The 17,133-nt window shown below is 50.6% G+C and overlaps 1 protein-coding gene across 1 annotated transcript in view; it reads left to right on the forward strand.

Annotated features, from left to right (window-relative positions):
- The window catches only part of NACC2 (NACC family member 2), a 53,706-nt gene that overhangs the window by 30,067 nt on the left and 6,506 nt on the right, over positions 1-17,133 (forward strand). Inside the window, exons 2-5 of the mRNA XM_069031786.1 lie at positions 4,302-5,225; positions 13,843-14,010; positions 16,612-16,717; positions 16,996-17,093. Coding sequence (XP_068887887.1) covers positions 4,364-5,225; positions 13,843-14,010; positions 16,612-16,717; positions 16,996-17,093 — 1,234 coding nt within the window. The 5' untranslated portion in view covers positions 4,302-4,363. The remainder of the gene's footprint in view (positions 1-4,301; positions 5,226-13,842; positions 14,011-16,611; positions 16,718-16,995; positions 17,094-17,133) is intronic.

Genomic DNA, 17,133 nt, shown 5'->3' on the forward strand with positions numbered 1-17,133 from the left:
GATGAGATTGGAAAAGTACAGTTTTACATCTGTAATTGCAAAGGTCATTTCTCCTGCAGCGCAGCTCTTGCCATGTCAGATGGGCTGAAGCCATTTCAAACCCTTCAAAAGTCACTTGGTGCTCAATTTAAAAGAAAAATAACCATAATAGAGGAATTTTAAAGTTAGACATTATCAAGCTTTATTGCATTTGCTGTCTAATCACAGTAGTTTTTTGTTGCTGTTGTTTGTAGGGAATGTGAGGTTTGGTGGTGAGCAGTTTCTCCTGGGCTTTCAAGACTGTTCTGTTTTCTTTCTTTGTGATTTGGGGTTGGATTTTTGGGGGGCTTTTAAAATTTATTTTGGTTATGAAAAGACAGGGGCAGAGGGAGGAAGGAGAAACAAAATTCCAGCAGTCCTGGCTGATGGTTTATTGGGGTGGTTTGGGCTTTTGCAGCTTCCTTGTGTGGCTTTGCTTGTGTTCCTTGTTGCTCTTTCTAGACCAAACAGCGTTACATTTTCCCCCATTTCCCTGAGAGCTGTATTTTGGGAGGGACCAGTTGTGTGCAGCATCTTGGTTCAAACTCTGACCTCTCCTGGGAGGTTGTACATGAGATCTGCCAAGGATTTGGGGTGCTGAAGCACTTCGGTGCTTCTCACTGACTTAAACACATCCTAAAACAGCACATTTTTGGTGTTTTTAGGGAGAGACAGGGGTTGCTCCTGACAAGCCTGTTTGTTTATAGAGTAAATTCTAAGTAATATTAATAATTGATATTTATTTTAAGTTTGGCTTCTTCTGCACTACCGAGCTGTCCTTGGCTGGTCCCACATATCCTGCACTGCTGGGTCCAAGAAGGTCCATCCAGGGACTCCCTGGTCTCTCCTCCAGCTCTAAGGGAGTCCTTCCTGGAAGAAAGGAGGAGGAAATCCTTCTCCACCCATGTTCTTCCCATCACCGTGAATGAGGCTTCCTTAGGTGCCTGAGTGGTGACATTTTTTCTGTAACTCAGGTTTTTCTCAGTAATTTTCACAGATCCAGAGTGGATCTGTGTTTGACAGGGCAGATTTCATCCCTTCTCCAGCAGAGATGGGTGGTGTCATAGCTGGGAGAGGTTTTTGGCTCTCAGGCTTGGTTGTTGTGGTGTCACCTCTGACCTCCTCATGGGATGTCACCTTGGTCCCCTCTTGGCGCCTTCGCCTCCTCACCAGCACCAGGCAGAGATCCCAGTGACCTCCTGTGGGGTTTGGATGAGCGTGTTGAGCATTCCCAAGGCAGGGAAGCCCTGGTGTGGGAGCAGTGTGGCTCTCCAGGCTCTGTGAGGCTGCAGGTGCTGTGGGATTCGGGGCAGCCGTGTCAGAGGGGTTTGCTGGGAGCGCAGCTGGCCCCGGAGCGCTCCAGGGCACAGCACTTCCCTGCCCTGGACTTGAACTTAATGCACCAAACATCCCTTTGGATGTGAAAGTGGCGTTGTGAGCAGGATCAGAAGGGAAGGGTCAGGCTGGAGCATCACCAGCCCTGTGCTCCCTGCAGTTATCCTGCACTAGGGATGGCCTCACCTCTCATCCCTGGAATTTTAACTGTGTGTGACCGTCCGAGCGCAGCAGGTGAACCAAATCCGTGACCGATGGCACAAGGAAAAACGCTCTGGCCAAGGGAGAAATAAGCAAAGGGAGGCCCCACCCTCTTTCCCAGAAAAAAGCACCAAACATGCTCAATAAATGCGAAGGTAATTTAAAATCTGAATCCAGGAGACAATGTGACTGGGATTTCATTACTTAAGCAAATGGATTTGCTTTTAGTGGATTCAGCCACAGACTGAAAGAAGCTTTCCCCAAGGGGTAAACATTTTTCCTGCATTTGAAAGGCTTTCTTGTATTGGGGAGGGGAGCTGGGGGGGCAGGAAGCAGGACTGTGGCTGCCCAAGGAGCGCCTTTATTTTGGGCAGATTTGGGCATTCCCAAAGCTGTGCTTTCGGGCAGGTGGTTTTGGGGAGCTCTTGGGGTGGGATGCTGGGCCAGGTGGGAGGATGCTGGGGGGGATGCAGGGGATGTTGGGGCGGATGCAGGAGGATGCAGGGGATGCTAAGGATGCTGGAGGGATGCAGAAGGATGCTGGGGGCATGTGGGGGGTAATGCAGGAGAATGTTGAGAGCATGCAGGGGTGATGCAGGAGGATGCTGGGGGGATGCTCGGGGATGCAGGAGGATGCTCAGGGTGAAGGGGAGATGCATGAGGATGCTGAGGGGATACAGGGGATGCTGGGGGTACAGGAGGATGCTGGGGGGATGCAGGGGATGCTCACCACCCCTGCTCCGTGCCTTCCCCTGGCCGCAGGAGTTAACCAGCAGCAGTGCCAGCTCTGCAGACTGTTTGGAATAGTTTAAATGCTTTGACACTCTGGATGTACTAGATGGCAGGGGAGGCAGTTTACAGCGTAATTCATATGCAAAACTGCACTATAAATTTAAAACCTGTCTCAGTTGCCGTGGCACCACTAAGCATTTCATCAGCATACAGTACAGTATTTCTGCCATCTTTGTTTGCATTGCAGTGACTCATCAAAAGTCTGTCTTGTACCAACACTGAGAGCATTCCTCTGGCACTGATATTTCTCTGTTTTTAAAGCTTCGGTTTGAAACTGGCATTTACTTCAGGTCCCTAATCAAAGGGCTCTATTCATTGCAGAGAGCAGCCTGAATGTTAATCTGCATCCGGCCTATTCATTTAGATGCTGTGCGCTGCCGGGGAGATTTGACTTGGTAAAAGCTTGAGCTCCAGCAGATACAAACCCAGGGCTCGATACTATATTTTATTTTCCCCCTCCCCTGAGCTCTCGGCGGTCGGGGGACGGGAGCCCCTCGGCAGCGGCCGCTCTGGGGACGCTGCTCAAGGTACGTTCGCTCCCGGCCGGGTGAAGGCACCGGGAACTTCCTCGCTTGGAAGAATTTTTTTTTTTTTTAACCATGCAGATACAATTAAATTGGCTCCGAGTGTGTTCCCTTTTCTTCCTGTTACCCCGTGGCCTTGCAGATAGGACTTTTTTTTTTTTTTTTTTTTTTTTTTTTCCCTTCAGCAATGGGAACAGAGCAGCTCTTTGTGGGTTATTATTTTCTTTCCAGAGATTTTTTTTTTTAATCTTTCTCAGATAAACTTCTATTTTTTTTTTCCTCTTTTTAAAAAAAAATATATCGTTCTTCTGAGCTTTCAGTATTAGTTAACCGTAGTTTTTCTTCAGTAGTATTAAAGGCAAGCAGGATTTTAAATCTCCTGGACTCTTTGGGGAGGGAGCACGGGGGGGTCTGGGCTCGGTGCATCCGCAGTGCTTTGCTCCGCTGGAGTTTCAGTGCCCAGGCTGCACCAGTGCTACCTGCTCCGGCTTTGCGCACGAGGTCCCTTCCAACGCCAGGCTCTTTTTTCGGGAGGTGGAAGCAGGAATTCTGCCCATGGCCAAAAGGTACAGCTGGCCCTGAAGAGCGGCCGTGGCGGGATGCGGAGCCGGAGCCGTCGCCTCCAGCCTGGGGTCACTCGGAGGGTCCTCGCTGCCGGTACCCGGGGGCACCGGGCTGGGGGCCGGGGGGCTCTGCCTGCACCAGGGGCTGGGCTGGGGCTCCCTCTGCCCCGCTCGGGATCTGGGGGAGGAAAATAAGAAGACAACTTGGTAGGCGGCTCGCTGCGGCAGGCACGTTGGTTTGTTTTATTGGGGTTCAAATATCTGGCTTAATTTGGAGATAAGCCTCGTTTTGTTGGAGGATAAATCTGTTGAGAAGGGGTTTAACTGTTGAAATGCTCCCTCTTTCTGGTGCAAATGGGAAGATTGCTTTTCAAAGTGCTTTTTCCTGGGAGCTCTCGCTCCGGCAGAATCCTGTATTTATTTCGGGCAGAATGGCACATTGTTTTATAAATATCTTTTCTGTAGTTTCAACATAGCTGCTGGTTGTTGTGTTTCTTATATAATGCTACCGAGATCTGTCTGACTGTCTTTCGTTTGCTTTACTGTTCTCCCCCATTATCGTTCAGATTTTCCTGCATAAAGTAAAAACCCCCAGGGGAATAAATCAGTGGTGCTTATTTAAACAGACCACAACTCGAAGGAAATACTTGCATTTTTGGAATATCCTTTGCCATCCACCAATAGCATTCCCAACGTTGCTCGAAACCATCGATAAGTAATTTTTATAAGCAATTGCTTTTCCGTGTTGGCTCTCAGAGCTCGGCTTGGAGCCTTTGATGTTGGGTGAGGTGGGTTCCTGTGCTCCTGCCTGCTTTGGTGAACTGTCTAAAAACGTTGTTCCTCTCTCCCTGCCTTCTCCGTTTTTCAGATGTGCCCTACTTTGGATATTCCTGCATTGAATGTCTGAGGAGCTCCAGCCGATCCTGAGCCATGTCGCAGATGTTGCACATAGAGATTCCCAACTTTGGGAACACCGTTCTGGGCTGCCTGAACGAGCAGCGGCTGCTGGGGCTGTACTGCGATGTCTCCATCGTGGTGAAGGGCCAAGCCTTCAAGGCTCACCGGGCAGTCCTGGCGGCCAGCAGCCTCTACTTCCGAGACTTGTTCAGTGGGAACAGCAAAAACGCCTTTGAGCTGCCGGGGACCGTCCCCCCCGCTTGCTTCCAGCAGATCCTGTCCTTCTGCTACACCGGCAAGCTGACCATGGCGGCGAGCGAGCAGCTGGTGGTGATGTACACGGCGGGCTTCCTGCAGATCCAGCACATCGTGGAGAAAGGGACAGACTTGATGTTCAAGGTCAGCTCTCCCCACTGTGACTCTCAGACCACCATGATCGAAGACCCCAGCTCGGAGCCGCAGAGCCCCTGCAACCAGCTGCAGTCGGCCTCGGCGCCCTACGTCATGTCCCCCTCCATGCCCATCCCGCTCCTCACGCGCGTCAAACACGAGAACCTGGAGCTGCAGGCCCTGCCCGGCCTGCCCGGCAAGCGGCCCCTCGAGCCCGGCGCCCGGGACGGGCCCGGCGGCGCCGGCGGCACCAGCGCGGGGCCCCTGAAGCTGTCGCGCGTCTCCTACTACGGGATGCCCAACCTGGCCACCCTGATCCCCAACGTGCAGCAGGTGCAGTACTCGCAGGGGGAGCGCACCAGCCCCGGCGCCAGCAGCATCCCCACCACCGACAGCCCCACCTCCTACCACAACGAGGAGGACGAGGAGGACGACGAGGCCTACGACACCATGGTGGAGGAGCAGTACGGGCAGATGTACATCAAGTCCTCGGGAGGCTACTCTGGTAATGGATGTCTCTCTCCTTGGGTTTTCTGCTCCCTCTCAGTGGTTCTCGTCCGGCCACTGTGGGCAGTTTTGGGTTGTTCACCAGGCTTTTGTCTTTGGGGGTTTCAGTTGTTGGTTTTTGCCCACGTGGTGGGCTCAGTGCTGGTGTCCAGGTGTGGCATGGGCAGGTGCCCCCGTGCCATCGCTCCCCAACCGGGAGATTCTTTAGGTGAGAGGCTGCATCATCCGCCAGGGTCAGCTCAGCCCTTCACTTTTTGGCTGAGGCTGCCAGTGAGGAGCCTGGTGGTTGCATGAGCCCTGTGGTGGTGACATCCCTCCCACGGTGATGGCTGAGCTCACCAGCCATGGGTCATCCAACAGCAGTGGTCATCCATGGCAAGGGAAGCACCAGCCCTTCTGGCCTGGTGAGGGCGAGGTGGTCAGTTTGGGAGTTAGTCTTCTGTCCTGGCTTTTTAGGATAAGATTTTCTAAAAAGTGTTGAAGGTGTGGCATTTGGAGAAAGGAGAACACCAACTAAATCATTTTCATAGGTGTTAATTGGGAATATCTGCAAAAGGAAGGAAAGAAGGACTTTTCTCCCCACTGCCTGAAGTGCCCCCCTCTCCTTTGCCAGCCTTGTCCCACACATCACTGTCAGAAAGGGAAAAGCAGTTTGAGGGCTTGATGTTCTTTTATTTCCCCATTAGAAACACAGTGCTCAGAACTAAGTAAAGTCCTTCTCCTGGCCTTCCAGAATCTGGGGTTAAGGGATGAGTGCCAATCCCTCGATGGGCCTCAGACAGAGGAGGCAGCTTCACTTTGGTGGTGGCTTCACTTTGGCTGCTGCTCAGCCCCAAGGTGGGCACAGGGACACGAGAGGTCCCTTCCCTCTCACTTCCTTGGACACGCAGCCCCTTTCCCTGGGCACCTTGCAGGGCTCAGACCCTCCTGAGGAGCCAGGACAGATGAGGTACAGATCCAGGGGCTCAGTTCCAGAGGGGAGATGCCCGCAGGGTGCTGGGGTGTCTGCATCCCGCATGGAAGCAGCTCCCAGCACCCCGCACACATGGAGCTGGCAGCATCCCCCATGGAAGCTCAGCCTCGCAGTGGCCTCCCCGTGGGAGCTGCAGGTGTTTGTGGCAGCAGCTTTGATCCACAGGAGCTCCCCAGGGAGGGACATCTTCCCGCCGGCTCCGGCCGCACGCAGGATCCCCTCGCTGGAGCTGCTTTCCCTGCTCTGGCTCCTGGAATTGCTGCACTCATGTTGCAAATGTTTTAACTCTGGTTCGTTGATGAGCTTTCCTCAAAGCCATTTGATTTTAGTCTTCACCAAGGGAACAAGATTTGGCAAATAGGACAATTTTTGTTGCCTAAAGCCAGGCTTCCTTAGTACTGAGAACAGGCTCGCCCCCACACACTGTCCCATCCCATCCCATCCCATCCCATCCCATCCCATCCCATCCCATCCCATCCCATCCCATCCCATCCCAAGGAACAGGAGCTCAGCATCCTCTTGGCATGTCCCCCGCCAGACAGCAAGCAGATAAGCAGTATTTTCCAATTTTTCACTAAAGCATGTGAAAAAGAGGGGGAAACATAGAAAAGTTGCTATTTTAATATTAGAAATATTTGCTAGGAAAAGTGGACAAGCAGTTGTAGAAAATGAGCCTCAAAAGCCTGAGTGTTCTCCCTGCGCTGCTTCAGGTCCCAGTGGTGGGAATGGGGCAGGAGAGGAGTGGGGTCAGGGATGGGGACAAGGTCATGGTTTCCTCCATGGCTGCTGTTAGAGCCAGACTGAACAGGAATTGTGCTGTTCCTCAGTTGTTTTGGGTTAATTTTGCTTTTCCCCACTGTAGAGCCTGTGGTGAGTAATGTGGGTTTGCCTCCGGCGTTATTCCTCGGAGCAGTGGGATTATGCCCTTGGACAGTGTTTTCCATCCCTGTCACGGGGCCAGTTCTTGCAGAAACAGAACAAAACCAATTCAGAAGGCGAGGGCAGGACCAGCCCCGGGACAGTGCAGGCAGCAGCTCTGTCCCTAATCCTTGTGGGGCAGGAGTCATCCCAGTTGGAAAAGTGAAAATCCGAGCAGCTTTCTCGGGTGTCACTGGAGATGCTGCAGCCCTTGTGCCAGAGCTGGGCATGCCACAGCCAAGTTTTCCTGCTTGTTTTCCTTAGGGAGAACCAGGCTGTGGTGCCGAGGCCATGCAGGGAAGGGGCAGGTTGCAAGGCTCTAAATATCCCACATTTCTGCTAAAATTCCTCTTCCACAGCCACAGAATTAGAGGGAGTTTCCTGTTTGAAACAAGTCAGCTATAGGTACCAGGCTTCCTGGAAAAGAGGGCACACAAAAAAGAGATTACAAAAAGTAAAACCTAAGCTGTTCCATTATGGTTTGGACTTGCAGAGCTAACTGTGTTTTAATTACTCGGGATAAACTGTACCCTCAAAAGGTGCGGAATAATGAAACCGTAAGATGGAAGAGAGAAGGCAGCTAATCCTGCTCCTGGCATGGAGATCCCGACAGCCTCACAAAGGCCTGGGGGAGGGGGCAGCCCTTTAAAATAGGGATTGCCAAGGTTTCCAAGAGCCTTGTTTGTGAAAACAAAAACAAAGCCAAAGAGGAGCAGAGCAGACGAAGCTCTGAATTTCAGAGAGGGTTGTTGGTTTTTTTTCCTTCTTTTTCTCTGCTTTTTCATTCCCCATCTGAAGCGTTGGTACTGGTGAGGGTGTGGTGGGACACTGGTGGCTGATGCTCTTCACCTGCCTTCAGCCTCACCCACCACCCTTGGAGGGGTCACCAATCCTCTTCTTGCCCCAAGGCTGGGGGGTTTTAATTTATTTTCTTCACCCCTTTTTGTAGTCAGAACCATTCCAAATCTCCAAAGCTGGATCAGAGCCACATCTCCAAATCAGAAAATCCTTAAGGTTGGAAAAAGCCTTCACGATCAAACTTTGACCAAACACCACCAAGAGCACTGAGTGCCACATCCAGTCATTCCTTGGGCACCTCCAGGGATGGGGACTCCAAACCTCCCTGGGCAGCCCCTTCCAATGCCTGAACACCTTTTCCATGAAGAAATTCCTCCTGGTGTCCAGTCTGACCCTCCCCTGCACATCTTGAGGCCGTTTCCTCTTGGAGGAAACCTGGGAGAAGAGGCTGATCCCAGCAGTGGCGCTGGTGTGAGGGACCAGGACAATTGTTGGACCTGCAAAAGGAACAGCAGGATGAGGCCAGGATTAAACACAGCAGGGTCGGGCTTAGGTGTTGGCAGACAGAGGCAGAGGGGTGTAGCAAAAGGTGCCTCAGTTTCCCCCCAGCCTCTGGCCACGTTTGGTGGCCGTGGTGTCACCGGTGCCGTGCCAGGCTGGGAGCACTGCGGTAAAATGGCTCCTCACTCCATAACTAGGTCTGGTTGTGGAGAACATGTGGGCCTTGAGGACACGAGCGAGACTTAATGAGGTTTCCAGCATCTGATCTGAGGAACGCACAACTCCAGAAAATATTAAACAAAAGCAAAGTATTTTTATCCCTGTTAATTACAGCGTCGTGGGCCTGAGCTGAAGTGGGTTTCAGCAGGACTTGCAGATGCTCGGCGCTTTTCTGCACTGAGCCACGTTCTTGTCAGTCAGCTCTCTGCTGAGCAGATGCAGTTAATTTAATTTTGACAGGCACCAGCAAAGTTGTGCGAGGGTCCGTCCTCCTCCCCTGCTCCTGCTGCACCCGTTTGCAGGGAAAAGGGAAAATCTTTATGCAGCAAATGGCTGGAATGTAAAGGCTGGACTTGAAAGTTATGAAATCCTGAACTGACAAGAGCACACTTCATTAAAAATTCATCTAAAATAGCCATTATAGAGTAGTTGTGGTAATTAGCTGAGAGAATAGTTTTCTCTCCTGGCCTCTGATTCCTGACAGTAAGGAAAGAGGGCAAGGAACAGCCCAGAATCCCGAGTGATGCAGCCCGTGCAGCATCCCGAGCGCAGCCCGGGCACGACGCGCTGCAGCGACGTAAATCACGGCTGCGACGCCGGGCTATTGCAGGGGATGGAGCAGCTGCCTGTGACTGCAGGGCCACTGACCTGATCCTGCAAGGTCCCACGTGTCCCTGTCCATCCTGCCACGGCCAGGCTGACGCTGGGCTGCACACGGGGGGGATGCTCGGCAGCAAAGAGCTCGTGGATTTTTAGGAAACGAAGCGGTCATGGGATGCCCTGATATCCACCAGAGCACTCTGGCTTTTTGCAGGGGGATTCCAACACCTGGATGCTGCTGGAAGCCACGCTGTGTGGCTTTAGGTGACAAGGTGGGGGTCTTGGAGGTCTTTTCCAACCTGAGTGGCTCCGTGGTTCCGTGTGTGGTGCTGGCACTGCCCCATCCTGACCCCAGCTCCATTGGAGCTGAGCTGGGGGAAGGCTGAGCCCCACACCAGGGGCACTCAGCCTCTGGCCTTTTTTGGCATTAAACTTCCAGCCCCGTTTTCCTCACTCTGAACCACAGATGTTTAATTTTAGGCTGGCAGATGTTTCACTCCTGGCTGAGATCTGAGGCGAAGGCAAGATAGGGGTATTTATAAACCAGTAATATTTTTCCTATACTAATTCCAGATTACTTCCCTGTATAAATAGGTCACAAATTAAATGGCTACATTTCAGTACGTTGGTATAAATGTACTATTTGGGAAATGTAAACTCCCCCCGTTGGGACTCTGTGATGGATCTATCCCGTGGTGCTTGCGTGTGTCCTCTGGTACAGGTTTACATCTGCAGCAGATGCTGGTGATGCTGAGGCTGTGGAGGGAAGATATTTTTGGGATGGTCCCACTGCCAGCAGAAAACAGGCTGATGGGAGAGAAATGTTGTTAAAATATTGCTGCTTGAAAAGAGACTTCTCGCCATGTAGGGGACAGGGGAGAATCGTCCTTGTGTTTGCATCTGTGGTGGAGCAGGTGGATTCTCAAGCCTTTTCTTCAGGGCTTGAGATGTGTGGTTTCATGTTGGGAATCTGTAAACATCGATTTTTGGGTGAGGCTCCATCACTCTGATCTTTCTGTGTCTCCAAATCCCATTCCTGAACCAGAAACAGTTGTTTCTTACCCACAGGAGCATCTTGAAATTTACGTGCAGTTTGGAGAACCCAGACTGGTGGGAGCTGGGTGTTCATGACTCATTTTGAAGCCCTGGTGTTTGGATTTTCAGGAACTAAGGAGATAAGTGAGTGCTGGGGCCAGGTGCATGTCCAGCAATTCCCAGGCACTCACCTGAGCAGCCCATCCCCAGTGTGGGCCCGGCAAATCTGGCCCCAAACACCTCAGGTGGGATGTGCAACCATGCCAATGTCACCAAACCATCGTGGGCTCAGCACTAAGGTGCTGTAAGGGACCTCTGGGGTGGGCAGTGTGTTTTAGGGATAAGGAGGACATGTGCCACAGCATCATGCACATCCTGGAGCCATGAAGCATGGACCAGTGAGTTAGTTTGAGGCAGAAAATCCAGGAAAATGGGTATTTCCCATTCTATACCACCTGTTGCAGCTGCAGCATCCAGCTCAGTTTGGGGTGAAAGCATGTATCCAAACAAATAAAATATTCCAGTGTTTGGCTGGCAGCTCTCATGGCTTCCTCTGTAATGATTTCCTGCCCCTCTCTGCTGGCTGGGAGCTCCTTTCTTGCTCAGGAACAAAACTGTATTTAACAATACTTCCCATTGTTTGCCCTTCCATTCAAAGGGAAGGAGCCGCTGCCCTCTGAAGATACAAATTAATTAGAAGCGAATACTCTCCTGTTCTGTGGAGCAGAAAGGCCAAACAGAGTGGCTTTCTTCGGAAACATGGGACCAAAGTGGCTCTTGTGTCCTGCTCCTTTACATAACCCATTGCTATCTGCTCGATTGAGGTGCCACTGAGAGCCCTGAACCTCTTTTTGTTTGCTTTCGTTGGATTTGTGCTGATGCTTGAATGGAAACTAAGTCCCCCAAAATGATTCGTGGCTGTGTTTAATAAGAGGTTTATAGACAGAGAGCCAGCAGGACAGATGTAACCAAAATCCAGCAGTGGGTTGAGTTGCACTTGGTCTTTTTAGCTGAATTTCAGTTTGGTTTATGAAGTGTTTGATTTCATTGGAAGAAATAGGAACTTCTCCGTTTCTCCTTGTGTGGAAAGTGAAATGTCGTCAGAGGCAGAGAATCCCTTGAAGGCAGGACTGATCCCAACCTGTCCTGAAAAGCTGCTGTTCTTTCAGGAAAGAAGTTTGGCACCAACTCCTTCAAAATTTCTTCAGGGAGGGAGAACGAACACAGTGCTCGTGCCGATCTCTCTCTTCCCTGCCTCGTTAGTGCTACTGTAGGATCCCTTTGGCCCCCAAATCTGGGGTTTCATGGAATGCTTGCCTGTGGAAGGTGGTAGAGCAGGTGGGTTTGTCCTTGTCCACTGCAGCTGTTTCCACTTGGATGTTGTAGGTGACAAGGCTTGAGGAAGACTCTTCCTGGAAAAGGGAGGAGGGTTCAAGGCTGAGGTTTCCTCCTCCCTTCACAGCAATTACTGGGTCACAGGCTGCTCTGAACTCTGTCTCATTTGGTTGCAACTACATTCCCTGGAAACCTACAGCCCTTATATCACTCAAAAAATACCTGGAGGCCTCTAATCCGAGAGTCCATGCAGGATTCAGCTTCCCTTCAGCAGCTCCACTGGTTTTTGGGTGGTGATGGATACTGTGGGTGCTTTTGACCTGGGTCACTGGTTAAAGTAAAAATGAAATATTAAACATTCAGTTTTAATAATGGCAGAGCCCTGTGCTGGGGTGGGACTGTGTGGTCACATACACAGCTCCTAAGGGGTGTGTATTTAATTTTACCTCTGAGTAAAATTTTACCTCTGGGAGCTGACTGAGGTGTCCCTTCCTCCCCACAAGCTGCCCTGCCTTGCCCTGCAGAGCCAAAAAGCTGGGGACAGACAGCAGAGTAGGCCTGGTTCCTCCATACCCACTGTCCCTCTGCCTTTGGTTTCTTTAAGCTGGTAAATATCCGTATTTAATTGAATATACTTTGCTTAGCACTCTTTGAAAGCCTCAAAATACAGCTGGTCTTTGAGATCCTCCCTCAGTGGGAGCTGACCCCCATCTCCAATGGGATCTTGGATCTGGGTGCTTGGGAGTGCTGGGAATATTGCACTTGGGAAGGTCAGTGGCACAGGTTTTGCACAGATAACGGGGCTGTGATGGCACGAGGAGTTTAAAAACACCCAGGGGGTTGTTCTGCTGCTGTTGGGTCCTTACTCAGTGAAAGAAACGCTGCTCTCCCTGAGCAAGGGGCATCCTCCTGCTATTCCAGAGTCCCTCCTGGCATTCCTCAGGGCAAGAGGGAGCCGTGAGGGTGGGGATGCTCCCGCAGGCTGCGATAGGATGCCACGGCCCAGCACGGCACCGCGGGCATGTCCTACTTAGAACACTGCTCCCTTTGTCCCCGAGCCATCGCCCTCGGTTACTGCAGCAACAAGTCTGCAAAACTTGTTATTTTATCTGCAGAGAGGAAAAGTGGCCCCCAGAACTCCGGAATAATCGCAGGAAAAGACACCTCTGGAGCAGGAGACATTTGGAGTTCAGAAACGCTCATTGCTGGGGTTTCTGCTTCTCTCAGTGTTCACAGATACTGAAGCACAGAGCTGGGTTTGGGTTTGTACGTGGCACTTACCACGTTATCAAACAGTTTTGGGGAAAAAAGGTGGATCATGGTAGAGCTGGGCTGCAGTTCAGCCCTGGAACTGCTCCCACCATATCCTCAAGTTGGTGTGCACAGTCAGCCCTCATTGCTGTCAGAAATTGTCGTTTTAAGCAATCCGGTGGTCTTGGACTGTAAATGTGCTTTAGAAACGAATCCTCGGCGTGCCCACAAGACCCAGATTTGGAGGTGCTGGCAGGACAGCCCAGTATTTCCAGCTTTTGCATGTTACTGGTTGCTGCTGGGGCAGTGGTGGACTCTGGGGATGGTGCATTGGGGTGTTTTGGTTTTGAAGCCACATCTTAATAATATTTTTTGGCTTGTTGGTTGGGGTGTCTCCTGTTACTGAGAGGAAAAGCTGTGCTGCAGAAGGCAGAGGAAGAGAAGGTGGGCTGGAGGTGGCTGGTGGGTGCAGCCTCAGGAGAGGCTCTGGTGATCTTTCTCAGAGCAGAGGCATCTGCAGGATCTGGATTTTAACTTCAGCAGGAAAAACCATTAAGAGAAGTAGTGATGGGACTGCTGCAGGTGTTCATCAAACTGGGGCAATTTACTGCCAGTTTAGAACCCCCTGCTGAAGTTCCTGCCCTTGTCCTGGGGGTGTTTGGGGCAGCAGCTCCGTGTGCTGCGCTTGCAGAGCGATGCCAGCTGGGCAGAGATGTCCATTTTCACAAATGATTAACTTAGGGGAACTTAAAGCATAATTAGATTCTAAGAATCCCTCTTGCAGAACCTGAGACTGCTGTGGTGGGGGAGACCAGGGGATTTTTCCAGGCTTTCAGGTGGCACCTGCCCTGCGGCCGGACGTGGCTGGACGTCTGGAGGGGGGAAATATTTCCAACTGCTGCATGAAAAAGTCCAGGTCTGACCTTCTGTCAGTGTTGTGCCTGAAAATCAGTTGTTTTAATGGTTTTCCCTTTTAATTTTGAAGTTGCCCAAGAGAAGCCAGAGCAGATCCCGCTGGAGAACCGCTCCTGTGTCCTGATCCGACGGGATCTGGTCGCTCTCCCAGCCAGTCTCATCAGTCAGATCGGGTACCGCTGCCACCCAAAACTCTACTCGGAGGGAGATCCTGGAGAAAAACTCGAGCTGGTTGCAGGTAAGTTTTCTTTAGAATCCCTTTGGATTGCTGCTGGTTTCCTCCTGGAATTGTGTTCTCCATCTTGCTGGAGTCGTGCATCTTGTGTGACCTTGCTGTGTCTTTCTGCATTATTCGTCACCAATCATCTTTTGAAAAGTTCTGAGTTTCCTTTAATTTGCTGATAGAAAAATGTGTCATTAACAGGATTTATTCAATTGAATTAATTTAGCATTTTAATTGAATTCTGCAGCTTGTGTTCTTCCTGCTCGGTGTGGCTGCAGCGAGTGTGTTTTCATTTAGAATCACAGATCTAAAAACTCAGCAAGCCCCCCCCCAAAAAAAATTACCACATTATAGGACTTACAAAGCAAAGGAGATAAAATTTGTGTCAGTGAACAAGCTCTGAAAAACCTGTAAAAGTTCCTTTAGCACTTTACTAAGCAGTCAAAGGCTGCAGCAGGAAGAGAAGGAATTGTGTTTGGTCGTTTCTTCTGTCTTTTTGGGGGGAATTTACAATACTGAGAGAATTTACTCCTTCTCTGTGAAGGATTTCTGGCCAGTGGGAAGTGGAAGATGGTGCTTTTTAGCTTCTGATCACAGTGTAGAGCTTGATGAAGAGTAAAATCAGGTGGCTGTGCCAGCCCAGGCACCCCCAGCACTGCACAGAAAGTGTTTAACTGGAGTGACCAGGTCAAATTCCAGTGGAAATAATCATATTCTGGTTTTAGAAGTTCCCCCAGCTTGGGTTTTTTCCCTTGGTTGTGGCTGTGTGGAGATGACTGGGCAGGACATCGCAGACCTGCCCCCAGGTGGGGAGGTTTAATTAATCCCTGCAAAGCCCTGGGTCCAAAAAGGACATGTGGCAGCACAGTCCATCCAAATCAGTTCTTCCCTTCCAGTCATTTCTCTCTCGGTGAGGAGCATGATTTCATTTTCAGTCTGTAGAAGGAATCAGGATTTCAGGGGATGCCCACAAAGGCTTCCAGCTGATGGAGGACAGGACTCTGACGGAAGGCAAAGCACAGCATACATCCACAAGTATTTATTTTGTATCTGGAATATTAATTTTGTACCAATTTCCATTTAATGTGAGACTTCTTAAAGCCATCAAGTGGCACAGGTTATTTTCACAGTGAGAGCTGCAAATTGGCTTGAGGCAACTCTGCTTGATTTACATTTTTCAATCTGGAAAAAGAGTAGATTAATATCACTAACTGATAGCAGCTGCCTGGTTATCTTTCATTTATTGAAGTGAAGTACCCCTCGGTGGTGGCTGCTGTTCGCTCTGATGCCTTATCTCTTAAAATACAAAATAAACTCCCCTAATTCCTGTCTCAAACCTGGGGAGACCTGGAGGGGGAGCTTGATCCTGTGGGGAAAGTTTTCCTCAACTCTCCAAGTGGGAGTGTTTTCCTTTTGTCTCTGCTTTTTCATGCCACAATTGATTCAGCAAACTTGAGCAGCCCTCTCTGAAAGGGTCTTGAACAAGGCTTGTGGTCACCACAGCACATCTGAGGGAGGGACTGAGGCTGTTAGTCAAAAAAAAAAAACTCATTCCATGGAAGAGAATGCAAGGAAAATTCCTGGTGAGACGTGGCCCAGCTCAGAGATCCGGAGTGATGCTGAATCCTGGGGCAGGATGAGCTTCCTGGGCCGCCCCTGTTGCCAGGGAAGGTGCAGAGGGTCAGGCTCAGAGGCTGCCCTGAGCTCCAGCTCCATCCTGAGGTTCAGGTACCATCATCTTCCCTGGAAATTTGGGAGGAGATACTATTTCTCCAGTAGATGTTTTTGTATCTTGAGAACAGAGTGTGTTCTGGATCCAGATATGACCCATTATTTAATCTTAATTAAAAGCAAATACAGAAACTCTCTCATGTAACAGAATGCCTGAGAAATTGGATAACCTCTCCCTGGAAGCGATGCCAAGGCAGGAGCTGTTTGGTCTATGAGCAGAGTAAAAAGGTTTGATATAAAAACTGCTGTAAAGCACTGCCAGACCCCTGGACGTGTGTCCAGCTGCTTTGCAGGGGCTCCCTTTTCTTCCAGAAAACATCCTTAAAGGCAGCATGTTCAAAGGCAGCACTTCCTGTGCATGAGAAGGAAAATTCCCTGCTCACCAGAGGTATCTAGAGGTGATGGGCTGGGGTTTTGGAAGCAATTAGATCTGTAACCAAGTGCCTCTTCTGTGCTAGATGAGCTTTTTCTTTCATATCCAGCTCTGTGTTCTACAGTCTTGCACCGGAAAAAAAAAAAGAAAGGCCAAATGGATTGGGGTTTTCTCCCTTCAGAAAGGATAAATAATCTGAGCTGTACATATAAAATCACAGTGCAAGCCTTGCACTGCATGCATTGGTGAGAAAATAAGAATCCTTTCATTTGATTCCCACAGACTTCCTTTCTGTACAGATAAAATTATGAGTTGGTATTGCCTGGGACTTGCCAAGGCCCCAAGGATTCGTTAGGATTTTCCAGAAATCCCACTCCCCTTGTTGCAGCAGGGGAAGAACAGGTTCCCACTGCATCAGGACCGGCCAGTGAGGAGGAGCTGTTGGTGGCTCAGGGGTGGCTCTGTGGGTGTGTCAGGGGTTAATTTTGGATTCTCCCTCTCCACCCTTGCAGGCTCAGGCGTTTACATCACGCGGGGGCAGCTGATGAATTGCCATTTATGTGCTGGTGTCAAACACAAGGTGCTGCTGAGACGTCTCCTGGCCACCTTCTTCGATCGGTACGTCCGGTCCTGCTGCTCCTCGTGCTCTCCCCAGGGATTCATTCCCTTCATTTCCCGGGGATTTAACCCTGTGCCACGAGTGCTTCATCCTCTGCACTCACTTCTGTGCATTTTCTTAATGATGCTTGAACACTTTATTCCATTTCCATGCACATTTCCCATTCTTTGCCTTAAAATCCTGGTGATCCCTCTGCCAGAACCTGAAGGGAGGAGGGCAGGGCAGTGGCTGTCCCCTGGGTCCCCTCTCCAAGGACCTTCCTCTGCCTTCCCCACAGGAACACCCTTGCCAACAGCTGTGGAACTGGAATCCGGTCCTCCACGAGTGATCCCAGCAGGAAGCCCTTGGACAGCAGGGTCCTGAATGCAGTCAAATGTAAGGAGAGGGATGTTCTGCTGCTGGGGTGGAACAGCAG

This window comes from Aphelocoma coerulescens, chromosome 17, assembly GCF_041296385.1.
Source record: "Aphelocoma coerulescens isolate FSJ_1873_10779 chromosome 17, UR_Acoe_1.0, whole genome shotgun sequence".
NCBI classification, from domain to species: Eukaryota; Metazoa; Chordata; class Aves; order Passeriformes; family Corvidae; genus Aphelocoma; species Aphelocoma coerulescens.